Source organism: Theobroma cacao, chromosome 3 (assembly GCF_053813885.1).
Source record: "Theobroma cacao isolate CCN51 chromosome 3, ASM5381388v1, whole genome shotgun sequence".
In the NCBI taxonomy this organism is placed as follows: domain Eukaryota; kingdom Viridiplantae; phylum Streptophyta; class Magnoliopsida; order Malvales; family Malvaceae; genus Theobroma; species Theobroma cacao.
In genome coordinates, this window is record NC_142641.1 from 43,153,538 (window position 1) to 43,179,042 (window position 25,505).

A 25,505-nucleotide genomic window follows, 5' to 3' on the forward strand; every position below is an offset into this window, starting at 1 on the left:
ACTGTTTCTGGGTGTTTTCCCGCTTTGAGGGGAAACTAATATACCAAAAGAATCAGTTGCGCAAAACGTGGAATCACTTGCTTTTACGCTGCTAAGACTCCTTGTCAATTAAGTTAATTCACAGATACTATTACACAAAGTATCACATTCCATTCCTCAGCAGTTGTTTCCATAACTCTCCTTTTTTATGTGAATTCATGTTTCATGTCCTCTGCTCACTCTTTTAATATTTGCTATAAGGAACAACTTTGTATAATGCTGCTTTCTTCTGTTCATTTTCTTTTTCTTTTGCAAATGGTTTTATTCTATAGAAATCTTGGTCATCACTTTTGGCATTGCTTTTAATTCGATCCTCAATAACTTTTGAATAAGAGAAGACTTCAACTCTTCTGCCTCCTTGCAGGACCTCAAAGGAAACATCCTTTTTTATGTAACTTCAAATGTTAGATTCAGGCTTTGTGTTAATGAGTTAAAGACGTCTAGTTTTTGTTAGTAATTAAGAAACCTGCCAAGACAGAGTATGTGGAACATTGATCATTGTTCAATCACGTGTTGTAATTACGGCAGGTGAGAAATTATTAATTTGCTAATACGTTGGAATTTTTTGTTTTTGAAGTCTTTGTTTTGAGTAGAATCAATTGTCAATCAGAGTGCATATGCATAAATCAAATGAGAAATATAGGGAAATAGTTATAGACAAAGGCGGTGGTGAAAGTGAGGACTCTCCAAGTCGAGAAACATCTCAGTTTCAAAAGGGGATGGACAAGCATATCCACCCACCAATTGAAAACCATTTCCTTCTTCCTCCTCAACGAGAGAAACCATCTTCATCAACGACTTCATCAGGCCTTAAGTCCATGCTATCGTATCCGCTCAAGGTTCGTGATTCGTTGAAGAGAATTGGGAAGAGCAAAAGCATGGAACTAATCCTTGAAGGAACTCATGATCCAAAAGATGAACAAATAGTTCAGTCTTTCCGAGAACTACTTTTCCTCGAGGGTCAGTTACCAGCTAAGCACAATGACTATCATACACTTTTACGGTAAGTTAATGTCAATGCATGAATGTCTTCTAAATATCTCTGTATTTTCTAATATGTCATTGTATTACACCAATATGGAGCTTTTCTAATGGTTTTAGGTTTCTAAGAATGAGAGATTTTGATCTGTCAAAAGCAAAAGAAATGTTTCTGAAATATCTTCAGTGGCGCAAGGACTATGGAGTTGATGCAATCCAACGGGTAAGTAAAGTTCAAACTAAATCCTACCTTTTTTTCCGCAAGAAATTTCAACACAATATTGACAGGCGAATGACCACCTTGGTTGCTTGCTGTCTGCAACTGCATCAAATCATCCTTCCTTTACTTTTGATGCCAGTGCCTGCGAGTCTATTTATACATGCATCACGTTAACTTTAAAAAGCTTCACAAATTTAATGCACAGCATAACATATTATTAAATACTTGGTGTAAGATTTGTTTATATTGATGTTTTGCTGATTGAATCCCTGTCTAATACTTAATATTCTCCTTTGTCTTGTCGCATAAATCTTTTGTTATCCAGGAATTTAAGTTTGTTGAGCTTACAGAGGTGAAGAAATGCTATCCTCATGGATTCCATGGTGTAGATCGAAGTGGTAGACCAGTATACATTGAAAGGATTGGATTGGTAGACCTAAATGCATTACTACAAGTAACCAATATAGACAGATTTGTCAAGTATCATGTATCAGAACAAGAGAAAACACTAAATTTGAGATTTCCCGCAAGCTCAATTGCAGCCAAGAGGCATATAGCATCTACCACGAGTATCTTAGATGTGAAGGGAGTTGTAAGCATCTCTTCCCCTCTTTCCCCCCATTTTGTAACTTTCAAGGGAGAGCCTTGAAAGCCCTTATATGCTTTTCTTGCTAAAGAGTTTTACTTGTCTATAATCTTGTCAAGTTATATCATAGTATTATCACGCCTAATTGATAATTGATCTAAATTTATTGGAATGTTGTCTCTGCCAAGGGAATGTCTAATTTCTCAAAGCCTGCACGATATCTCTTCATGGAAATTCAGAAGATTGACAGCAATTACTACCCAGAGGTAAGTGCGATTCCATTTTATTTTCATTAGTTTAGATTGATAAACTGAGGAGATGTTGAGAATGGTTATTAACTGGTGAGCAATGCTTTCAAGCAACAATTTGTTGACTGATTCCAGAGGGTCGGATCAGGATGCATACTGCTCATGGCTAATTGCTAGGCATTAATGATGATCACCATTAGAGGATACAGAAGGGAATTTCAGTGCCAGAAATTATTTGAGGCAATCAGTCCTGATCTCTTTTCTTTTTCTTTTCCTTTCACTCTGAAGGAAAAAGTAGGCAAATCTTAGTTCCTTAATTTCTTCACAGTGGAAATTCCCTTCATGATGCAGACACAACTAATGCTTGCAATTATACTCAAGAATGAGTCATAGCTCAGGACCTGTATGTTCACTCACGTTAGTAGGGTAATTTTGGTCAATGACATTCTTGCAGACTCTAAACCGACTCTTCATTATCAATGCTGGATCTGGGTTCCGGATGCTGTGGAAGGTAATCAAGGCCTTTATGGATGCACGAACCTTGGCAAAAATTCATGTAAGGATTCTAACAGTCCATTTCCTTTCTTGTTTAAGGTGGCACCCAAGCAGTATGTAACTATGTACAAGTGATTTCCTTGTTAAAGAAGGCACATGTTTACTTTCAGTAAATGACATTGACGTTTCAGGTGCTGGGATATAACTACCTTAGTAACCTGATTGAAGTTATTGATCCAAGGTAATCTATGGTTCTCAGGTCTATGCATTAACTAGCAAAAATGGCAGTTGACGTGTGAGTAATGTGTATATAGGTATTTATGCATATGAGTCACTAAATATTATCATTCAATTCACAGTAATTTGCCGACATTTCTCGGTGGAAACTGTACATGTGCTGACTATGGGGGTTGCTTGTTAAGTGATAAAGGACCCTGGAACAATCCAGAAATTACAGAGATGCTTCAGGTAAACTCCTTCTTGGTAGAAGATATTGCTTGTAAGTTATTGGCTTGAAGAAATAAACATGAACATGATTTCACACATTCACTAGTATGTCATCCTTAATTTTTCATTTTAATTTATTACAGGCAGTTTGTGCAACAGAAGAGGCCAATTATGAAGGAAACGGCGACCTAGCTTCAGAAGATGCTTTGTTGCATGATGTGGTAATCATCCTTAATTTATGCTCTTGCACCTCATTGCCGATTCTCATCAGCTTCATGGAGTAATTTGTTCAAGATTTAATGATTTATCTTTTACAATGTGGACGTTGTCTAGTGTCCATAAGATATTTGGTCTGGATTTACAACAATCTTTTCCATGATGTGGGAGTGGGATAGTGTTAAGAACACCAATATGATAGAAGGTATCTTGTATATATATTGATGCTGACTCTAATTAATCAATGTCTTCCATAATGCTACTTGACATCTTAAGCCTTTCACCTGGTGATTTTCTTGAAACCATGCACCTCCTTCATCTTCTCTTTGGAGATAAAATTCTCTCATTTACATAAAAAAGAGAAAGCCTTCTGAATGTGAGCATTTCTAGATCAGATCTTTTCAACTTATCCTCTGAATGCTTGACGAGAAAGGATATGGTCACCATTACATGCTTGATATAAGCATTGTGCAAACTCCTTTTTATTTATTTACGAGCTTTTGCTTGCTCTAGACCCAAAAAAACGAAGTGAGACAGTTTCCACAGTATCATGTTTTGTTTTACCCTAAAACAGATATCAATTTTTCATTTAATGCATTCTGGTTGCAATTAGCAGCATGGATTCAGAGCTATTGCAACTGCAAAACATTGCAAATATCAGAACGTTTATAATTTCATTTTATCATTAATTCGTACTACAGCTCCCCCTTCCCCTCCTTTTCTGTCTTGTTCCCTTCATGCAGTCATTTGATCAAGGCTTAATTTGGACCAACACAGGATAATGGTGAAAATAACGAAAACTTGAGAAATGGGGAAAGGGCAATGAGTGATAGGCTTGCACCACAAAAAATCATGGCACTGGAAGCTGCACTTGCAGACACCAATAAAGTAAGTACAATTGCACCTCTTGTCTCTGAGATGAATTCTATGCAATTATTTTGATGATCTTTGTGCCACAGAAAATCGATGCATTGGAAGTGGCACTTGAGGACACCAAGATGGTGAGTCTCAACAAGTTTTATGCTTCCCTTGTGACTGGCATTCTAAATCAGATCATTTTTTTAGTACTGTTTTCTTTATTCACACTTCACAGGTCTTGAAAGGGCTTGGACAGCACATTAAAGATCTGAGGGTTTGAACTTGTTTACATGTATGACTGAGCTGAAGTTAATTAATTAATTGTTCCCTTTTGTTTTTCAGTGAAACTTCCCATGAATAATGATACATCTGGTTTTTATTGCAGAAATTGTTGTTTAAAGAATGAAGGTACATGATAAATGTTCAGGTGCTCTCCCATAAGTCTGTTTACCAGAAAAGCTTGTTCCACTCTTTTTATTGGCAATTAAATGTTCGCCAAGTCCTTTTTTTCGGCTTGACAAATGTGATTTGAAGTGCTCTTATTGTTGTTTTCTTCTTCATTGTGCTTACATTTTAACCTTGTAAATGTGATACTGTCATGAAAGATATCTCATTCTCTGATTCACCTTCTTGTTATTGTTTGCCCAGAAGCAGATGAATATCTATGCACATCAAGTTGAGAAGCAAACTGTCATTTTAAAGGTTTTCGTTTCTGATGAGACTTACCTGGTGGTTCTTCCCTTGGTTCTTCAGTGCTTAAGCACAGTTTAAGAAACAACTCAAAGCCACCGTATACCGAACGGGGATTGGATGATTATGAAAGTATATAACTGTACCAATGTGGTCTGGAACTCTGGATCAAGCAATGCAAAATTCATTGTGCATATTTCAAACTCTATGTCAGTCTATCTATGTTTCCTGTTTCAGAAGTCACGCAAGCAGATGACTTTTTCTTTTTCAAAATTTTCCCCATTATCATGGCCATAGTTGAGAAGCTTAAGATATGAACCTTAGACAGTGAGACACCACCCATCACAATGTCATTAGTCTGCGAAAGTAGAACTCAGGGATGGTTGGAATCATTGCCTTCCAACTAAGAGGAACTAAAATCTAATAATCGAACTCGAAATGAGTTCTTTTAGGTCCCCATTGGTGATTAGATACAGCTACCTCTGCGGTCACCCATATGATTACTGAAATGGGAGCTGGTCCATTTGAAGGTTGGTGGCAGTTGCAATGATCTCTTCTAACTTTCTTCCACCAAATATGGAGGCCTTTTACATTCCATCTCCAAGTACAAAACAATTTATCTTCTTTATTTTCAGCCATATAGTGTTGAAGTCAATCTAAAATTGATTCGGACGTAGTATTTAAAAAGATAAAAAAGTGCAAACACACACCAAAACCTTCTGCTGAGAGGATTGGGCAGCAGCTAGCTAGGGATGATAATGAAGATGTGACCGAGGTTGACTGAGAAGCTGCAATATGGAGAATTGCAAAGGGCCTTTTCATGCCTTAGGGGACCTAGCTGTCATAAAGGCTAAAAACAATAGCCTTTTGAAGGCCGAACTCAGAAATCTTTGGCCCAACTCTTTTAATGTGGCTAATGAAGATACTCACCCACCAATCACCGTCCAAGATTTTCATTTGGGTATCTATTTGAATCTAGGATAGGATGAGAAAAAAAAAACACACAGAAATATAAGTTTCACAAGAAAACTTTTTGCTGGTAATTCCCTATTGTCCTTCTTATAAAGTTTTTTTGTTTGTTTTCCCACATTTATGTGCAAACCTAAAGGCCTTTTAAGCCTAACTCCATCCAATTTCAAAACCACCCTAAGTTTAAAAGCAACTTGCCTAATTCTTAAGATATCTGTTAGGTTCATGGAAAACGATGTTAACGGCTGTGTAATTCACAAATGTAAAGCGCTGTTAATTGGCAGGAAATCACTCTCAAAATAATTTATTACAAACTAAAAGTTAAAAAATATTAAAAAATTAAGGTAATTAATAATATTAAAAAATACACTTAAATATTTAATTTATTAATTAATATATAATTTCTCTACTTAAAACAGTTCAAACCTCCTCTCTTTAATTATAAAAAAAAATACTTTTCTTTCCCTCTTATATTGCTTACACAATCGAGTCAGGGGTGGGCGGATTCCATAAACGAGGAGAGAGATTAGAGAAAGAGATCAGATTCCTTTGGCATCCTTTTCTTCTGCGACGCACGTTCACTATTCCTTTCTTCTTCCTCGCGCGTTCACTACTTGCCCTCTTTCCCTCTCTCTTTTGGAAAATAAATCTAAAAAACATACAAATATTACAATTGCACAGAAAGAAACGCCAAAAGCCATCATTGTAGGTTTTTTTTTTTCCTCTCGATCTCTCCGCCCAAATCTTGTTTTTGAAAAATAAACGCACGTTTCCCAAAAGGGGAAACTACCAACCCATTCCTCTTACCCTTCAGATCCTTCGAAAGCGATTCCTCGGTTTTACATCGTTAAAGCCATTGCTTCGAAATGAGCACGGGCGACCTTCTCAGCATCGAACCTCTAGAGCTTAAGTTTCCTTGTAAGTTTCTTTCTCTTCCCATTTTGTCGCGGATCTGCGGTTTCTGTTTATCTAGGGTTTGTTTTGATTTGTTTGTTGTTGTTGTGGTTTTGGTAAATAGTTGAGCTGAGGAAGCAGATCTCGTGTTCTCTTCTATTGTCGAATAAAACTGATAATTATGTTGCTTTCAAGGTATTCTTCATCAATTTCGAATTTTTCATTCAATGTTGTTATATTTATTTTGTAATTTTTATATATGATTTATCATAATTTCCCTGCTCTTTTTGGTAATGCGACGCCGTAATGCTGTGTTTGGTTGCAGAGTAAACTCAGGAATGCAGAATTAACAAAAATATTTTAAACGTGAAAAGAAAGCAATACATTATATTGAATCTTACTGTTTAAATCTTAAATAGAAATTTTTGATTTTCTTTGGCCTAATTGATTCGTTTTCAGGTGAAAACAACAAATCCAAAGAAGTACTGTGTTCGTCCCAACACGGGGATCGTCTTGCCTCGATCCACATGCGATGTTATAGGTACACTAAATCAATTTACTACCAGTTTATGTCTTATTTATTATTGGTTTTCGGATAATTGCTAAAGGAATCGTTGGTTTTGATTTAGTTACCATGCAAGCGCAAAAAGAGGCGCCACCTGATATGCAATGCAAGGACAAATTTCTCCTTCAGAGTGTAAACGTAAATGATGGTGCAACCGTGAAGGATATAACTGCGGAAATGGTATCTAACTATTTATGTTACCTGGTATTATCTATTACTTTGAGGGTTAAGATGTGCAGGTAATGATTTATGGGAATCTTCATTTCTAGTTTAACAAGGAAGCTGGGCATGTGGTTGAGGAGTGCAAGTTGAGAGTGGTTTATGTTTCTCCACCTCAACCCCCTTCACCTGTTCCAGAAGGGTCAGAAGAAGGGTCATCACCAAGAGGCTCTGTTTCAGACAACGGGCATGTAAATGCTGCTGAGTTTGCTAATGTGAGAACTTTGCTGCAAGTGTTTTCGTTATTTCTTCTCTTGTTCCCTGTACTTTATTGCTTCAAATGCTAATAGTAGTGTTTGTTGCTGAATGCAGGCTGCAAGAGCATTTTCTGAACGGCTTGAATCTCAAGATAAATCTTCTGAGGTAAAATTTGAATTCTGTATTTTCTTTTTCGCTGTGTGCTGTTGCATATGCATGATTGAGTTTAATATCTATTGATATTAATCATTTATTTTGGTTGGAGTCTGGACATTGTAAGGTCCATATTTTCAGGTTAGATGTCTGCATTCACTTGCTCAGTTGCTCTTCCATTAATTGAATGCTGGGGGTAAAAGGATGGTTTAGAGTCTAATTATATTGCTTTAGAAAATTTTAGTTCTAATTGGTCAGACAAAAATCTATAGAGCTACTAGATATCTTGCTGAGTTTGTGAGTCTAGAGCTGTGATTCATTAGTCCATAGGGCTCCACATTTTTCTTAAGATAGGTACCTCATCAATCAGGGGAGTGTTCAGCTATTCAAGACTTTTGGGTGTACTGGAGCCAGTTGAAGTAGTCACATCATTTGAGCTTGCTTTGGTTGAGTGAGGGAGTAGGATTCAACATAAAGTCAACCAGCCCATAGCGTGATGTTGGCATGTTATACTTGTTTGATGATGTGACAATAGCTAATCTATGAGATGAGTGAAAATTAATCGAATATTGACATGGTTTTGTTAGATTTAGAATGTCATCATTTGCATGGTGCCAAGATGATGGAAACTTGTGTGAGATGACTTTTTTATTTTTAACGGAGGTTGCTACATGTAGCATTAGGAATAACTTATCTTGATTAGCTTAATTAATGGCCAAAAAGAACCCCACCACTAAGTAATCATGTGCTGACCTTATATTGCTATTGTCTTTCTTAAAGACCTAAAAAAGGAAAAATCTGCACAACAGTACTCACAACTCCATCTACTATTGATTTGTCATTTTTATGGTGAGACTAATATTCCATAAGTTAGGGAAAGGGAGAGTCTATCTCGAAAGGTATGTATGACAAATTTGTCTCCTATGCAAGTTGGCTTCACTAAATTCAGTGTCAATTAAGTTATGTTTGCACTCAGGAGGAAACTGCTGTTTTCCTTTGAACGCTTCTGTTAGTCTTTACCCCTTGTTCATGTGCATATACGGCCAGGTTTTTGCAGCAGTGAGGGCTGCAGCTCTGTTATCATTGACATGCATTGCATGTGATATTGATGCGTGGCAAGTATAATAACTCTCAATAATACTTTCTATAATTGCAGGCAAGAGCTCTTATATCAAAGCTGACCGAGGAAAAAAATAATGCAATTCAACAAAATAACAAGCTACGTCAGGAACTGGTGAGGGGGATGGACTGACTTTACCATGTGGATTACAATTATTGTTATTATAACGTGTAGAGTAGTAGAATCTGTTCTACCCTTCCTCAGTTTTTTCTCAAGTGATGCTTGCATATATATACAATAATGAGCTCTTTGGATTTTGCTTGACCTGGTTATTCAGATATTTTCCCCTGCCCTTTACTTTTGCTGCAAATGACCAAGCCAGTAAATTCATTAACCCTTATGTTTTGAAGGCTTATCCCCTCCTGATAATTGCTTTTAAGTCATTGAAATTTTCGAGTCAACATTAATCTCTTTTCCTTGTTTTCTTCTTAAATCGTGTATAAATTTGTTTCCTCTTAACATCTCAGACCTCAGCATGAAAACTACTCTTCCCCTATTTCACAAAACAAATGTCATCTTGTTTCTAGCGACTACCTTTTACTTGGTGCCCATGAGATGCAGTAGAAAACTGAGAAATATTTTTTCTGTCACTGATATGTATGTGCTTTTGATTTACTTGTCTCCCCGCTGTCTATTCTTTTCTTTCAATCTCTGAGCCCTGGAAGCTTCTTACATATAAAGACTACAATGTGTAGGAACTCTTGAGGCGCCAAGGCAGCAAACGCAGTGGTGGTGTGTCATTCATGTTTGTCATCTTCATCGGCTTGCTTGGCATAATTATGGGATATCTCATGAAGAAGTCATAAGCGTCTGTGTCCTATCCTCTTCCACATATTTTTCCTCTGCTTTCCTTCGTCTGGAGAAGTATGGTGAAGGAAAAGGGAAGAAAAAATTGATGGTCTTGGGCCGGTGCTTCTGTTAATTGTTTAGCTTTGTGGAATTAGCAAAAAAACTTGTTTTAAGGGTGGATTTTTAGTTGCTAGTGGCACTTTTATTAACATGCATTCTTTTTTTAACTTAAAAGGAGTGAATGGATCAGCTTCTTCCTTTTTTTCAACCCATCTTTCCTTTGTGGTTCAATTGGAGAGACTCGATAATGGTAATACCAGAAACTGTTACACAGCTTTGTTCACATAAGATCAGGACTCAACTGGTCTTATTTTTGCCGCATATATTAGTTCACTTCTAACCTTTTGCAGTTTTACCGCAGTACCAGTTTAGCTGTCGTGCCATGTGTTGATTGGGTTACGAATTTTAATATCGGGGAAAGTTATGGGGAGATTCCAATTCCAATTTTAAGGTAAGCTTAAATTAAACCAGCTTTAATTATTGCTAAGTAATTAAGCACACCGATTTCTCCAACATTCTGGAATATTCTCCCACCGCTGGGGAGCTCAGCTTTGCCACCCTCTTTCCTTTTACGTTCTCCACGTTTCTTCATTTCTACCATTTCTTCTCTCCCATATCAGCACCAAGAAAACCCAAATCCTCAAAAAAGGAAAAAGAAACTATCAAAATCCGAAACAAAAGAAATCTGGTAAGAGAGCGCAAGGTTTCACTGTTTTACAAGAAATGGCATCGTCGATTGCCTTAAGAAAAGTACCAGTCTCGACTCTGTTTTCAAAGCTGGTGAATTTTTCCCCAGTACGTACCGTTTCAGCGGCTACTCCCTCCGTGTCTCGCTCTTTCAACACCAACACTCAGGTCACCAACTTCAACGACGAGGACCGCTCGGTCGACGTTGAGCACCGCTCTGATCGCTCCGTCTCTCGCCGCCGCGACTACTCTCCCGGTTTCTTCTCTGGTAGTTGTTATCTTAGTACCCTGTTTCACTTTCTTTCGTGTCTGTTGACAGTGATACAACTTCTGTGAAAAAAGTTCTTTTTTTTTTCTCTATTACCTTAGAAATACGATATTTGATTGCTTGAACTTGAATTCTTTTCTGTTTTGTTTCTGTCTTTACATTTGTAAGTGAGATTTCTTTTCGTTTTTAAAAGTTGAAAATTTGTTCCCTCGGGTGAGATTCCGAAGGCCGTTTCTTCTGAGTATAGACTCTCTATATGAAAATAATAATGATAATAATAAATGAATGATCAATTGCTCTCCAAAAACATTGAATTTATTTACAGTTTTGCACACTGATATAGAATTTACAAGTGTTATCTTAAATTTCTCTGTTTTTATTAGTATGTATATATATATATATATATAATTCTTAAAAAGGTTTAGCACAATTTAATGTAAATTGTTGGAAATAACTTGATTCTTGGATCTTTAAAACGGTTTTGGTCGTTTTTTGTCTTTCAATTTTCATATTCAAAGCAGGGGAAATGCTTTTAAATTGTGAAGTTTGATATTTTTAATTCTGCAAGACTAATCTGCTGATATTTTTTGGCGGTGCAGACGTATTCGATCCGTTTTCTCCAACAAGAAGCCTGAGCCAGGTTCTGAACCTTATGGATCAATTCATAGACCACCCTTTCCTCTCATCTCCCAGCGTGTCCTCAAGGAAAGGCTGGGACGTGAGGGAGGACAATAATGCTCTCTATCTTCGCATTGAAATGCCAGGCCTTAGCAAGGAGAACGTTAACATCTCTGTGGATCAGAACACTCTGATCATCCGAGAAGAAGGCGGTAAACAGTCGGAGGATGATCAGGAGAGTGGGAGGCGCTACTCAAGCTGGCTTGACCTCCCTCCCAGTACGTATAAGGTTGATGAGATAAAGGCCGAGATGAAACATGGGGTCCTGAAGGTGGTTGTGCCCAAAGTGAAAGGGGAGGAGAGGCAGGATGTGTATCAGGTCACGGTTGAGTGATATTCACAACTTATGAGGTTTCTCCTTAGTAAAGGTAATGGAAGAGAGGACTGGGTAGACTTGTTTAGTTTGAAATGTAACATATGTAATGTAATCTTAAGACGTAATGATGTTAACATATGAGAATAAGGTAAGTTTTGTATGATGAACAAAATGACGTAAAACATCTTTTCTACTACTAATAAACTTGTGTGTCTTCTATGAGGAGTGAAGGCAAGGATCGGATTCTAAAGTAAATAGCTCGTTCTCGTGGGTATCTTTTTCAGCTGCTGCTGCTGCTAAGTGCTAAGCGTAGCTCTTTTTGGGTGATTAACTCTTTCAAATTCTCCTCTCAATTCTTGATATCATGCAGTAGGTGAACCCATTTTAATTAAAATGAGGGCATTAATAGTTTAGGCCGGGGGCTTGGTTGGGCCCTGGGGTGTTAAGTCTTGACTCTTGAGCGATGTATGATGGCATGTCAATCTTGTCAGCCAAGTAAAAGATTCTGCCTTCGGATGATCAATTCATTATTTTTTCGCTGCCCACGTTAAAGTTTGACTTTGTCGTTCTTTATTCACAATTAGCCCAAAACTTGTAAAGCTGTTGTCCAGATTGCTACCACTTACTTGCCAAACGGATCCCTAATGCATATAGAAGTTACCCCCTTCTAAAGGCCAAATATCTAATTTGCCGCTGCTCCTCAACCATGGCCCTGAGGAGACTATCTCTTCACCCTTGTTTGAAATTCTACTAGTAAATCGCAACATCCCTTCTATGGCTGCTTCATTCGTGGTTCGTTCGTTTAGCTCCAACATTCCCGTGTCTGATCCTGATGAAGAACTCTGCTCTATCAACACCTATGGGGGCTCAATGAACTGCACTGTTGAATTCAACATTGGCCATGGTAATGTCCTCATCATCATCATCATGATTCCTTCTCTGTAACTTTTTCTTTATCAATCTTTCATGGGTTTTCTTTTGTTTTTCCTTTTTAATTGTTCATTCCTCTTACTGGGTTTTGCTTTTGAAGGCGCATCTGATCAAACAGTGGAGCATCCATGGCAACTAGAAGGACCAAAAGGAACGTACCAAGCCAAGAAAGTTGAGGAAGGATTGTTCGTGAGGGTTGACATGGCGGGGATCAGTAAAAGCGAGGTTCAGCTTAATTTGGAAGGACGATGACAGGGTTTTTATAAACGGAGAAGATAGAAAGAAATCGGAGTATGAGAGCAGCTGACGCATCGATGTTTGCTCTAGTTACTTTGACTTGAGCAAAATCGAGGCCAGTATTCAAAACGGTGTTTTCAGGATGTTGATCCCAATTCCCAAAGAAAGAGTCAGAAGGGAGGAAGAAGGCTAAAAATCAGATCAGGCTTGATAAGTGATTTTGTTAATGATCCAGATACGCTGTTTCTACTAACTATTGCTTAGAAATTATCTATGGCAGACCTGGTTAGGGCTTCAATCACAGTTAATGATCACCATTGGCATTTGCAAAAAGACTAGAAGGGCAATGCTTTTTGACATCTGAATCCAGAATTTGGTGACAATCCATTCAGTCTGAAAATCGTCACGTAGAGAATAGTAGGATATGAAGAAACAGTCATAAGTTTTTTTTTCCTGCTATTTGCTAAAGAAAGAATTGAGAATCGAAACAAATGAGTCTGAAGTCTAAATACTACATAAATATTTACACAAAAGAACAGATTCTACATTAATATTAACTTGTTAAAATGGATAAATGACCTTAATTAATATTAATTTGTTAATAGACCAATTAATGAAATCTGGTGTGTCACGCGAGAATGCTCCTCATGCTAGTTTGTAATGCTTCTAAGGCCTTCATGAATCACAGCACAACAAGGATCCAGAGTGATCATCATCTCATCAGACGTTGGAGCAGAGCTCGTAGATTAAGGATCGTGAGCCTGCCAACATCGGTTCACAGATTCCAGGCTCCAGCTGTCGTAAAACCAATTTCCAAGGGATACCAACCCTGAGGTGACACGTTTCAGTTCACCTTTTTATCCGTCTCTTTCTCCATTCTGGTTTTAACCCTCTCTCATGTAACATCTCTTGACAAAAACCTCACTGTCACAGCAAAAGTGACAAAATCTCCTAAAACCCTAATACTACTAGCAAAAAGAAGAAAAGATAAACCCTCTTGACCTTTCTCCATTTACATTTCAAAGTCTCAATGGCAGCACCAGAAGTCATTCTCTGTTATACACCTCACACTGAAGGTCATCTTTAAGAATTCCAGTTTCCATTTTCATGCAATGCTTTGCCCTTTTTTGTTTTTAGTCAATTCTGATTTTATTCTTTCTTGTGTAACTATATATTGCATTGTTTCTTGTTTTTGGTGTAAAACAGAAGGGTATTATGCAAAGAACAACCAGTTTCAAAACAGTGGGCCAAAAGGGTTCATTGAGTTCAAGGTACTGGAGAACCAAGATTTGTACGTGAGGGTTGATTTGCCTGGGGTTGCAAGCAATGGTGTTTCATGCTTTACTGATCCTCAGAAGAAGGTAGTCTTCTTTAGTGGAGAAGCACCAAAAGACAGCGAGCATGAGCAAGGTAGCCGTACCTATTTTGGCATCACGGGTCTTATTTGCAATTGCTGTGAGATCTCTAGGATTAATGCTACAATGAAAGATGGTGTGCTCAGAATGGTTCTTTCAAAGGTTAAGAAGACCCAGGGGGATGCCGCATGTTCTGCTGAGAGACCAAGCGTACCTTCAAGTATATCTATTTTCACCATGTTTTTCTTAGTTGCTTTTTTTTTTTCCCCTTTTTAACTGTTGGCTAATATTTGGGTTTCTTGGTGTTTTTTCACAGCTATACTTCAAGAAGGTACGGAATCATCAGTCTTTCTATGTGTTACTGTATTCTTGCAAGCTTCTCGCTTATCACGGTTTTGTTTTGTTTTCTTTTCCTTTTTGCATTTTTTTCCCCCATTTTTTGGGTTTTTTTGAACACTTGCTGAGTTACAATTGTTCTTGTTTTGCAGCTGCATCTCGATCTGCAGGTCTCTAAATCACATTTCTTTCCTTTTCTTTTCTGCTTTTCCTTATTTCATCCTTCGATGTTTTTCTTTTGTAATGGTATGTAGGTTTTCTAACATTTCATTTTGTTGATGTTTTCTTACAGCTGGACCCCAAGGTATTTCATTCATTCCTCTCCTTTTCCTTTGTTTTCTTTTCGAGACTGGTCTTCTTTTTTGTGGGTTTTATTCAATGATCCTGTAACATTTAATAATCCGTTTCTTGTTCGTAAAAGATGGAATTATTTGCAAGTTTTCTCATTGTTTCTGCTACTTCATTCATACCAGCTTGTTTAGCTCTTTCCAGCTTATGATTCAGAGACTTCCTAGAGCAAAATTTTTCTTAATACCTTTTCTGCTTAATTTCCTTTTATCGTTTGACGTATATTGGTTTCAATGTTTTTGCAGGTGGAACAGGCCCGGTGATAGAGCTAAACCCTTTTGTTGTGCGAGGACACAGAGGCGCCTTTGAAGGCAAGGCGAGCAAGAAGGGTGGTTTATTTGCGAGGGTGGACATGCCAGGGGTTTCCCCGGAAGATGCTAATGCTTTTTTCAAGGATGGTGAGATCCGCTTCATAGGCACTGGCTACAAGGTTTCCGAGCACGACGAGAGTGGTCGAACCTACCTTGGCAGCATCGTTCCCGTCCTCCCCACCAAGAGGATTATGCCTTCCAAACTCGACTACACTATGAAGGATGGAGTTCTCCGCATTATCATCCCACCAATTTAATCTACTTTTCAGAATTAATTTCTGGCCTTTAGATAGCATATGGTAACCTTTTTGACTACCTTATAATTAGGTTCAATCTCTTTTCTGGAATTTACTTAAAATTCTATGGTTTTTGCATTAAATTTGGCCTTGAACACAGAATTTAATTTTCTATTGCTTTTTGTGATGTGGGACATATTTCACATTTGATGATCATGCAGTATCGATTTTATGTTGATAAGTTTAGATTGTGTGCAGTAGAAATAGTTTAAATGATGTATACAAATTAAACTCCTCCAATAATTTGCCGTGACAACATTATCGAATTTTGTTCATATCTACGTTGCTTTGTGAAATACATGATGATCATGCCGTACCATTTTGCTATAATTTCACAATTTAATTATACGAAATGATTTTAATCAATTCAAAATTTTTCGCCTCAACTCAAACATAATGAAGAGTAGTCGGTGAGATTGTGGCACTCGTACAAGCTGGAAATAGAAGGACTGCTGATCTTGGGCTTTACATATTTTGGGTCCTTGCTGCTCCGCTTGGGATGAGAACCAGGGGCCCAATGCATCGCTAATTAATTATCCAAGAGAAAAGGTCAATAAGTACGTATTATTGACTGTTTCTTTTCTCGTTAAAAATCATTAACGTGGTTTTTAAAGTGTGATATGAGGTTAATGTGTTCCCTCCTTTTTCTTTTGGATATAATGGAAGGAATTAGCGTTTCTGTTCCTTTGACTTCCTCAATGTACTTGATATCCATACTTATGGTTGTGTCCATTTCTCTGTAAAATAATCATCTATGATTCGGTTTATACTTTTTAAGTCTTTGCCTGATGCATGAATGAAAGCACCTTGGGTTTTGAATCTCGAGGCAACTCGGAGTTATCATGTTCTTGGCCAAGAGTTTAGAGGGTTTTCATCTACAGAAAAAGGGAAAGATCTGAAACCTGAAGCGATTGGAAATGATAAAAATGGAAATAAGATGCAAAGGAATTACACCATGTACCTTAAACATTGATCATACAATAATGCTCAGTCCCCAAACACGTGACAACATAAAAAGAATTTTAGCTTGACAGCCTCAATCGGCTACTACTTGTTTACTACTATAACAAATTGGGCCGAAACAAGATTTGAATAGCTGCAGTGAACGCCAATCCTTTCTCTTCTCACTCTTGGAAAGATGGTCTTTCACATTCCAACGAAACCCAAAATCTGCCTTCACAATCACTTGCTTATTGCTTACATCTACTGTGTACTCTCTCAATCCTGAAAATTATAAAAAATTTAATTTCCGTTACTCATCAAAGCAAATGAATCATATGACTGAGTTTGTTACTCTAAATTAGAATACGATGGGTGAAGGATGAGAAAAGAAATTACTATTCTATTGAAACCAATTGTCCACAGTTTGACTTGAGGGGTTTTGAAAATATTTTGGGACTTATCCAATTTCAGGGGAGTAGCTTAGAATGATACGACATGAAGTTTACCATCAAAGTTCCTACCAGTCATTTTAGATAGAACTTGGGAGACTTTCTTTCGACATTGAGCACAGCCCATGTTTGCAGTCATCACTATGACCTGAAACTGAATATTAAACAATGTAATCTCTGAATAATTGAATTAAACAGTGATTGCTGCATTTGCAATTCACACCTTTTGCAATCTAAGTGGGGATTAAAAGAGTAAACCTTTGAATGTACACGTTTTGGAATTTGGGCCAATCCCATATGGCAATCAGCCATTTTCATGTTCTTTTACAGAGGCTGTTAGGAGGAAGGTCTTTGATATAAAATTTCAGTTTAGAAGCATCATAATTATGGATGAAGCATCAGGTTGCAGAAATCTGCCTAAATTAATCAAAATCAAGAAAACCAAAAATATCGTTCCAAAAAATAGAGAAATAACGTAAGCAAGATAACAAGAAACTAAAAATGTGGGGAATGATGAAGGTGAGCGAGAAATCCATGGCTACGAACTTTCTATGAAGAGAGGTGAGCCAGAAAACCTACCGAAGGGAGCGTCAGATCCTCGTAATGCAACAGACTGTGCTTATTTGATGCAACCATTACAACCAATGCTGTGCTCTGCTTCTTTAAACTGATGATGATTTGCTCATTCCCCTTTACCAATGCCAATGAACGCTCCTCTACCAAGTCTTTCTTACAATTTTTACGACTTGTATTTAGCTTCAGAAGAAACTGATGGATGCAAGTATTATAAAAATATGAAGTTGGTATTAAGAAAATGAGTTCAACTTCAGCCCCGTCAGCATTATGATTTGAGATAATATTTCCAGACACTCTTCTTCATGGAAGTTTAACTACTCTACCCCTAAAACTCTAATTCGAATTTCTTGGCAGGAGCATATCGTTTTTCTTAAGCGACTTGGCTTGGCAGATTTGGCATGTTATGGCCACCAAACTTGTACGATTGTGGCCTTCATGTTCTCATCAACACTCACTCTAATTCTTCCCTACATTTATGCAGTTGTATATAATTACAAAAAGAAAAGAAGAAACACATTAAAGCCTTTGTTTTGCTGTGACAGATAAGATTAAACTCTGGACTACAATTAGTTAAATTTGTTGATCTAATTGTACAGCCCAAAAGTTAAAAAAGGGGAATGGACAAAATGATACTTTAATCTATTGGGCAGTAAGCAGAACACTCCAATACAGGAATTCTGAAAGCTTACTGGACGACTTTGTCTTTAGCTTTGCACCAGGAACAGGGAGATGGGGACCAAGGCTTATCCCAATTTTAATATAAACAACAGAATAAATAAAGATATTAAGACTTGAATCTTTGTTATTGGATCTGGTCAGTATTGAGAGGGCTCGTTCAACTAACTTTCGGTATAGAATGGAACCCATTCTGATATTATTTTGGCAAATACACCTAGATATATATTACACTTTGCTCATGCTTGCAAGCTACTAGATATAAAGTCAAAGGACATACATATCATCATCTAATCACCAGTTCAGATTTCGTGCATCTTGATGGAGGCTTGAATTCAATCTAAAGATGATGCTAATATCCACAATATTCACAAGCAAGATCTCAGTAAGAATAGCTTTTTAATAAGTATGTTCAGTTATTGGATCTTGATTTATGAGCGCCTAAATGAAGTACATAGGAATGCAATCCAAGTACATTATCAAATTTTCAAAAATTTCAAAGGTGAATAGAAATCCAATACTATATAAAGATTGGTAGGGAAGAAAGGACCTACAGATGAAAAGCGCTGGCATAAGCCTAAGAAAGACCGTGAGTCACCTAATAAATTTGAGAGCTCACCTAGATACGGATGTGATCAATGGTTAACTATGATTGAAGAACAAATTCTACCAATGATACTGCAAACCTGCTTCTAAAGATGTTTGAAGCACGCTGGGGTACGGAAAGAAACATCACACTTTTAGAGTAAGAAGGATGGAATTTGCCAGCATTTTTCAGTTTACATATTAGCACGAGGCAACAATCAGATCAAGCCACATGTTCTCAACATTGTAATTTGATGAAAAAATGAAACATTCTCAAATATAAGCTCTCATGAAATATGTTGTGAAATCAAGTATTGAAGAAATTCAAAATGGATTCTAGTCTTACAAATACCGAAAGGACTGATAGCCCCATAAATTCAAACAACTCTACGATAAGAACATACAAACATCAAACTCAGAATAAGCTTTGGCTTCTCTGAGCTCACCTCCTGGAAAACCTTCTATCCTTCAGGGTCCTACTCCTATCTGTTTTGCTCTTCTCTATGAACAATGCCCGTTCCCTCTCCTTCTCCCGCCTCTCCCTCTTCAAACGTTCTTCCCTCAACTCTTCTATTGTCTTCTTCCCAGTTTTCCTTCCCTCATCCTTCTGCGCTCTTTCTGATCTATCATTTTCACTCTCCTCTTTGACATCAACATTCCGCCTCTCCAGGTACCATGGCAACTTAACTCCCTTTCCAGCAACCCCATAACCCAACCTATACTTCTCATCCTCGGGCGCCACAGGCTTGGGTGCCACCTCCTCTTTCTTCAATTTCTTCCTCTTGAACCCATCTTTTTCAGCAGCTCCTTCCTTCTCCAAACCTTTAATGGGGTCAAAAATCTTGATCCCTTCAAAGAGATTAATGTGACCAGATTTGGATTCCGATTCAACAACCTCCACAGGCTCAGAAGCAGGCTCTGCACCTCCAGCTTTAATTAATGGAGCCAAGCCACGAGCAGCCCGAAGCTGCTCAAGACGGAACTCAGCATCCCTTTTTCTTGCCTGTTCACGTTTTAGCTGCTCTTCTTTTGCAGCAGCTTCTTCATCTTTCCGGACTTTCTCTCTGTTCTCAAAGTTATAAACATTCCAACGTTTCTGGGGCAAAATATTTAACCCTCCATGACCTCCCATAGCTACTCAATTCTAGAATTCACCTGAAAATTATCATGCGTACATTTTAGTATTTCAAAATTGAAATTCGGGGTCACCATAAAGCTTTCGTCGGCTCCACCTAATTGGAAAACTGAAATTAGGTTAGAAAACTCGATAATTTGCGAAAAGGAAAATCGATGAGGAACAGGAATTTCAGATTAAAAAGCAATTGGGTTATGAAGCAAATTGAATTTCAATAGAAGAGATATCAGAGTGTAAATTGAGGTTTTAATTATTTATTGGCGCTACAATTATACCCTATTCATTATCTTGGTTTAATAATTCTAAAAAGGTTCAAATATCGAACAAAGAAGAAAATCATCGATCAACAAATTCCAAGAATAAGATAAAAATAGTGCTTACCTTTTCTGCAACTTAACACACTTGAGACGAGATCTCCTTGCTTTGGCGAATCGATCGAAACTGAGAAATCCAATTCACAAAACAGAGTTAAAAGTGAAAACACCAGAAAACCTGGATTTGTTTTTTGTTTTGGAGTGTAAAAAAATATGTCCGAAAGGGGCGTTATTAATTTATTCTAACTTCGCCGCCTTACTGGTTCCCCACTAAAACGAGGGCGCTATCGTCGTTTCAAAGAGAATATGTTCTATGTGAGCTGCTATGCTAAAGATGGGCCTGGCCTGCGTAGCTCCAGGGTTGGGTAGATTGAGACAAATGGGCCAGATTAACTTTGTCCTGGGCCCATAACAAATTGAAAGGAAAAAGGAAATCTTTTTTTTTTTTGCTTTGAATTGCCAAAACCAATGCCAAGAAAATAAATAAAGACCTCTTAAATTTATTTTTGGATATTCAAGACCTTAAAAGTTGAATCAAACAGATTATGTGCAGCTTTATAGGCAAGCTAAACGCAATGCCATTTCGAAGAATTATGATCCCATAGATACTGGATCACGGAAGAACCCACCAGCAAAGCTGTTTGCCTCCTATACCATGTTAGAAAATGAAGTCACTGAGCTGAACATGTGTCTCTCTTTCTGTGCCTCTACTGATTATATATGCTCGGTCTTCCACATCTGCATTTAAGCAGTTCATCCTATGCCTGCAGCAGCAACGACACGCCATAAGGTTTGTGTATAGAAAAGAAGCGGCAAAGGATGTCAATGACTTTACAAGACATACCACGTAAAGTGATCATCACAGCAAATGGAACCCCATATGATCGAAAGCCCAGCTCCTTTCCTACCATCAGCAAGGACAAGTACATTTGATCGGTTACAAAGTAAATTATAATGGGCTATGAAATTCTATAATATATTAAAAGTTAAAGAACAGATGAAGTAGTATAGATAACATACCAGGTTGCAGTATACATATCATAGAATTTGTCAAAGGCCTTATCAAAGCAGTAGTGGCAAACCAAAAGATCCCTAAAGTTGGTCACCTTGCACGTGGACTTACAGCATTTCACCTATATTAATTACATGTTTCACATTATTGTCATGGCATACATCCCAATTGATACAGTGGTATTCTTACACAAATATAAAGTGCATGGAAAGGAATAGTGAATTCTCACCAGCCGCTTAAGTTTATGTGAGTAATACTGTTGATGGGATGGATGGGTCTGGATATGTTCATTCAAATGACCTGCACTGTGTTTTGGGATATCCAAGAGGAAAGATCATAAATTTCCCCTTTTCTTTCACAAGATGTGTAGAGGACAAAATCTAACAATTTGAATTTAGCAGTGTGAAAATGTGAAACGCTTACTTGTCGCAAAGGACAGTGCTGCAATCAAGACATGTTGCTAGAGCTATTGAGCTGCGGCATGCATTACAGCTTGCACTCGATAAGTTTTTCCCTATCTGATGGCATCTGCAGAGAAGCAAAAACAAGAACTAAGTTCACTCTGGAATGCAAGTTATTGCAACTCCAAACATAGCAAGGATGTTCCTTTCTTTGTCATGAAGTAACATAGAGCAAGAAAACATTCAAATATAAAAAGGAAAATAACGAATGGAGCAAATCTAGCTCTTTTAGTCAGTCAAAATTGAACCTCAACAATCCCAGATTAGCATACAGGCTTTACCAAATGCAGTCATACCAAAAATTGTGTCTTACAAACCTTCTGTACAGTTCAAGAAGATCTCTGGATATGGAAGAAAGCTTGCTCTGCCTCATGGTCACCTACATATAAAGAAAACTTCAGTAAGCAAAACAACTTGTTTTAACAGCAGATATATTTAAAGGATCCAAGAATTCAAAGCACTTATAACTTCATGAGAAAGCAAATAATAACAAACCTGCTCAGTTGTGGTGACCAAGCAATCTTCAGCAAGGTGTCCAGGCCTCTGGCATTTCCAACTAAAACCAGAAGCGTTCATATTAGACTCCATGGTAATCACAGCTAAATAGCAGAAACTACATTCACATAACATAGAAATACCTATGGTGCTATTTCATGCCCAAAGAAATCTATTTATAAATGTATTCATAAATGCTTTTCAAAAAAAATATATGTATTCATAAATAAGATGCTTAAATAAGAAAATATACCATTTGTAGGTACAAAGACTAGAGCTCTTTTTCGACCAGCGATGATTGTTGTAATCCCAAGTGTCCTCTGCAAGTTCAGGCAGCAGAGAGATAGATGTTGGTTCAGATGATGAGAGCAATGAATTTTGGTTGCTCAAGGATTTCTGAAAATACAACCAATAATACAGAGTTAATAAATTGAAAACAGTAAAAACAGAGACATCCTTTTTTATTGTGAGAAAACTGAAAGAGCGTGAGAACCTCAGTTATTTGTAGGCTTTGCAAAAGATCGGATTTACACTCCATGCTGCAAATGTCATCATCAGTCTACAAATGCAGACATACATTGAATACAAAGTTAGAGAGATTCCTAGTAACAACCAAGGGCATGAGGTGGTAAAATACGGATTATAAAGTTCATTTATCCCACCTTATCACATATATATTCTCCATATCTACCACAAACTACACAAATAGGTTCTCCTGGAAGAGGAAAACGTTGCTCACTTCTGCTCTTAACTTGATCTACTTCATTCACATGACCTAAAAGAAACATAGTAAAAAACAGTATAAATATCATTTCTGCAAGTAATATAAATTTACAGCTTCATCATTCGTAAGCTATTAAAGAATGAAAATGAAAAAAAAAGGGTCATTCTTCACAAATCAGACAATTCATAATGCCAGTTCATATTTTTATATTCTAAGGTAAAATATTGATGGTTGAGAAAAGGAGATACAAAAACAAACCAGAATCTGGAGGATCCTGACTTTCTTTACATTCGGAAGAGGCATTTCCATCACCTGATGTTTCAGGAACATAATATTCAGTAATTGTGCACACATTCACAAAAAAATATTAAGTTACAATTCATCAAACTTTATAAATTCAATGTTAAAAATCCATTCTTTATTAACCGGACCAACAATTTATTCAATGTAAGGTAATATCTTTATTAATGTTGGCTTTTGCTATCAAAATTAACGTGCATTTAACTTACTTCCATAGTCTACCAAATTTACACTCGAACTGGAAGCTTGCTGCATCAAACAGAATAAAAAAAGAAATGAGAACATAATTAAAACTCATGTAAAATTAGTAAATTACACCAAAAACAATCGCCAAATTACCAAAATATCCACACTTAATTCGTCGTAGCCGTGAGATGAACTAACTTCTCTCCTGCTCAGTCAAAAAGCTTACGTTAAAGAAAAATTTTTATAGCAATTTCAACCTGAAATCAAAAGTCATTAGGCTTAAAAAAGTGAAATGTAAATTAAAATACTTGCCTTCTTTTTAGAATGTAATCCTGATGAGACATAGGTCCATCGTTCTCTTCGATTTCACGCCTACGATCAGGCGGTGAGAAGGGCTTTCGCTCTCTTGAGCGTTTCTTGCACGCAATTTTATCGTCAACTGGAGGATAGGCTTCGAGTTCGACCGAAGGAGAAGCATCTCCGGTGGCGATATTATATGCTGCGAATTGGAGGAAGGAAAATTCGTGTATTTCTTGAACCTTTTTGGTTCGGAAGAAAACGAGAGAACAGAAAAGGGAAGAAGAGAAAATTTTACCTTTCAGGTTTTGGAGAGCAGAGGAGAGACTTAAATCTTTCTTGTAGGACAGGGAAGGGTTCTTGTAGAAATTTGATCTCGTTCCCATTTTCTCTTTTGCAAGAATTATTGGAGAGCTTTCATGAAAAGCCAGGCCAGCAGCAGCTCAGAGAAAACTAAAACGATGCGTTTAAATAAGCATAGCACAGAAACGTCAGGGATTGCCGCGTTTTGAGGACTGAAACAAGGCGTAAACTAGTTTATTTATTTATTGGATAATATTTAAAGAACTCCTAAATTATTTAAAATTTTTTAAATAAATTTAATTTTTTTATTTCATTCAACTAATCTCTTATATATTTATTTTGAACAAAATAAATTTTATAACTAATGATTTATTAACTTATTATTAGTTAAAACGTCATTTATTATTTTATAATATCAACATGATATATTAATATGTTATAGTGGATGAAATATAATGATATAACATGATAACATGATCACGTGATATTTTTACTATCTATATTAATATCATATCAATGTTACATTGATATAAAATAATAAGTAACGTTTTGACTTAATGCATGTTTAGCTTAGTTTTTTTTTCAACTTATCTACCTTTTAAAAGCAAAAGTCAGACCAAACATGATTTTTTGATAAATTTTTTAAAAAAGTAACTTTTTTTTTAAGAACAAAATTTTTAAAAAAAGCTTAAAAAAAAGCTCTAAGGAAGAGCTTTTTCTTCTCTTCTTTAAAAAATATATTAATTTTCAAAAAATACTCTCTCTCAATTAATCTCCCTCTCCTCTTCTTCTCTCTACAAATTACCATTTTTCAATGTAAATCACGATTTTCCTCTTCTCTACCTCTCTCTACAAAAACTAATAAAAAAACAAAAGACCAATATCAAAATCTAGAATCTTTTTTGTTCTTAGAGAGAAAAAAAATCTAAAATTCAAAATTGCATTCAAATACTATTTAAAGATTTTTTTTATTTTTCACCAAAAAGAATTTTAATATTAAATGCATCGTTTCCTCTTTTTTCTTTTTTTTTGAGAATTGAAGCATCATGATCCGATTGCTTGTTAGATCAACAAAAATTTAATACTATTACTATTATACAAGTTTCAAAATTATTTCTTTTTTTTATTGATTTTTTCGATTTTAACATCTGAAATTATATACAAACTTGAAGCATTACATTATAGCTTATTAGGCGGTTGGAGATAGCATGAATACCCTTTATAGTAATTTTAATCGAAATTAGAGTTTATATAATTTATTTTATTAAACAGATTTAACTTAATTTTAAAAGTTATTAGTTTTCATAAGAACTTAATAATAGCTTTTAAGTTTAAAAAAAGTTAGGTCAAACAGGTTCTAATTATAATTAATCAGTCTCTAATTATAAGAATATGTTCGACTCAAATAAAAATATATATGTTTGATTAAATATAATAGAAAAATAAAAATTTATTTAATTTTTTAAAATAATTCAAAATTTTTTAAATATTATATCTTATTATTCACACAAGTTAAGTTAAACGTGAAGATATTTTTATTGTATT

The 25,505-nt window shown here is 36.4% G+C and overlaps 7 protein-coding genes across 10 annotated transcripts; 4 read left to right on the forward strand and 3 right to left on the reverse strand.

Annotated features, from left to right (window-relative positions):
* The first annotated feature begins 417 nt into the window (after nucleotides 1–417).
* LOC18606270 (Sec14p-like phosphatidylinositol transfer family protein) lies at nucleotides 418–4,521 on the forward strand. Its single transcript, XM_088804773.1, has 12 exons — nucleotides 418–1,042; nucleotides 1,141–1,240; nucleotides 1,563–1,829; nucleotides 2,012–2,089; nucleotides 2,526–2,627; nucleotides 2,758–2,807; nucleotides 2,926–3,034; nucleotides 3,157–3,234; nucleotides 4,007–4,117; nucleotides 4,189–4,230; nucleotides 4,323–4,379; nucleotides 4,473–4,521. Exons 1-11 carry the CDS (start codon nucleotides 657–659, stop codon nucleotides 4,365–4,367), a joined length of 1,368 nt encoding a protein of 455 aa, XP_088660899.1. The 5' UTR covers nucleotides 418–656; the 3' UTR covers nucleotides 4,368–4,379; nucleotides 4,473–4,521.
* Nucleotides 4,522–6,212: 1,691 nt separating this feature from the next.
* Nucleotides 6,213–9,952, forward strand: LOC18606271 (vesicle-associated protein 1-2-like). Its single transcript, XM_018117681.2, has 8 exons — nucleotides 6,213–6,664; nucleotides 6,765–6,835; nucleotides 7,100–7,181; nucleotides 7,270–7,385; nucleotides 7,475–7,639; nucleotides 7,737–7,787; nucleotides 8,932–9,009; nucleotides 9,591–9,952. The coding sequence occupies exons 1-8, from the start codon at nucleotides 6,613–6,615 to the stop codon at nucleotides 9,699–9,701; spliced, it is 726 nt and encodes a 241-aa protein (XP_017973170.2). The 5' UTR covers nucleotides 6,213–6,612; the 3' UTR covers nucleotides 9,702–9,952.
* LOC18606272 (heat shock 22 kDa protein, mitochondrial) lies at nucleotides 9,856–11,948 on the forward strand. The gene is made up of 3 exons (XM_007039796.3): nucleotides 9,856–9,994; nucleotides 10,106–10,699; nucleotides 11,299–11,948. The coding sequence occupies exons 2-3, from the start codon at nucleotides 10,468–10,470 to the stop codon at nucleotides 11,709–11,711; spliced, it is 645 nt and encodes a 214-aa protein (XP_007039858.3). The 5' UTR covers nucleotides 9,856–9,994; nucleotides 10,106–10,467; the 3' UTR covers nucleotides 11,712–11,948.
* A 131-nt stretch (nucleotides 11,949–12,079) lies between these two features.
* Nucleotides 12,080–15,692, forward strand: LOC18606274 (putative 57 kDa heat shock protein). Of its 2 annotated transcripts, XM_007039798.3 has the most exons (7): nucleotides 12,080–12,597; nucleotides 12,724–13,936; nucleotides 14,067–14,435; nucleotides 14,532–14,546; nucleotides 14,704–14,721; nucleotides 14,844–14,855; nucleotides 15,145–15,692. In XM_007039798.3, the coding sequence occupies exons 2-7, from the start codon at nucleotides 13,891–13,893 to the stop codon at nucleotides 15,465–15,467; spliced, it is 783 nt and encodes a 260-aa protein (XP_007039860.2). In that variant the 5' UTR covers nucleotides 12,080–12,597; nucleotides 12,724–13,890; the 3' UTR covers nucleotides 15,468–15,692. The 2 variants fall into 2 exon arrangements, with proteins under 2 accessions (XP_007039860.2, XP_088660527.1); XM_088804401.1 differs by lacking the exon at nucleotides 14,844–14,855.
* A 752-nt stretch (nucleotides 15,693–16,444) lies between these two features.
* LOC18606275 (Heavy metal transport/detoxification superfamily protein) lies at nucleotides 16,445–17,713 on the reverse strand. Its single transcript, XM_018117274.2, has 3 exons — nucleotides 17,477–17,713; nucleotides 16,970–17,051; nucleotides 16,445–16,730 (listed from the first exon to the last, which is right to left on the reverse strand). The coding sequence occupies exons 1-3, from the start codon at nucleotides 17,531–17,533 to the stop codon at nucleotides 16,543–16,545; spliced, it is 327 nt and encodes a 108-aa protein (XP_017972763.2). The 5' UTR covers nucleotides 17,534–17,713; the 3' UTR covers nucleotides 16,445–16,542.
* A 1,317-nt stretch (nucleotides 17,714–19,030) lies between these two features.
* On the reverse strand, nucleotides 19,031–19,865 carry LOC18606277 (leukocyte receptor cluster-like protein). Its single transcript, XM_088804919.1, has one exon. It carries the CDS (start codon nucleotides 19,863–19,865, stop codon nucleotides 19,176–19,178), a length of 690 nt encoding a protein of 229 aa, XP_088661045.1. The 3' UTR covers nucleotides 19,031–19,175.
* Nucleotides 19,791–24,110, reverse strand: LOC18606276 (uncharacterized). Of its 3 annotated transcripts, XM_088804918.1 has the most exons (17): nucleotides 23,956–24,110; nucleotides 23,673–23,859; nucleotides 23,514–23,565; nucleotides 23,384–23,423; nucleotides 23,133–23,186; nucleotides 22,813–22,925; nucleotides 22,644–22,709; nucleotides 22,404–22,546; nucleotides 22,151–22,211; nucleotides 21,973–22,034; nucleotides 21,618–21,722; nucleotides 21,424–21,499; nucleotides 21,203–21,315; nucleotides 21,027–21,086; nucleotides 20,812–20,946; nucleotides 20,250–20,309; nucleotides 19,791–19,888 (listed from the first exon to the last, which is right to left on the reverse strand). In XM_088804918.1, the coding sequence occupies exons 1-15, from the start codon at nucleotides 24,041–24,043 to the stop codon at nucleotides 20,841–20,843; spliced, it is 1,326 nt and encodes a 441-aa protein (XP_088661044.1). In that variant the 5' UTR covers nucleotides 24,044–24,110; the 3' UTR covers nucleotides 19,791–19,888; nucleotides 20,250–20,309; nucleotides 20,812–20,840. The 3 variants fall into 3 exon arrangements, with proteins under 3 accessions (XP_088661044.1, XP_007039867.3, XP_088661043.1); XM_007039805.3 differs by having other exon boundaries at nucleotides 19,791–19,965; nucleotides 20,250–20,946; XM_088804917.1 differs by having other exon boundaries at nucleotides 19,791–19,977; nucleotides 20,250–20,946.
* Between the last annotated feature and the right edge of the window lie 1,395 nt (nucleotides 24,111–25,505).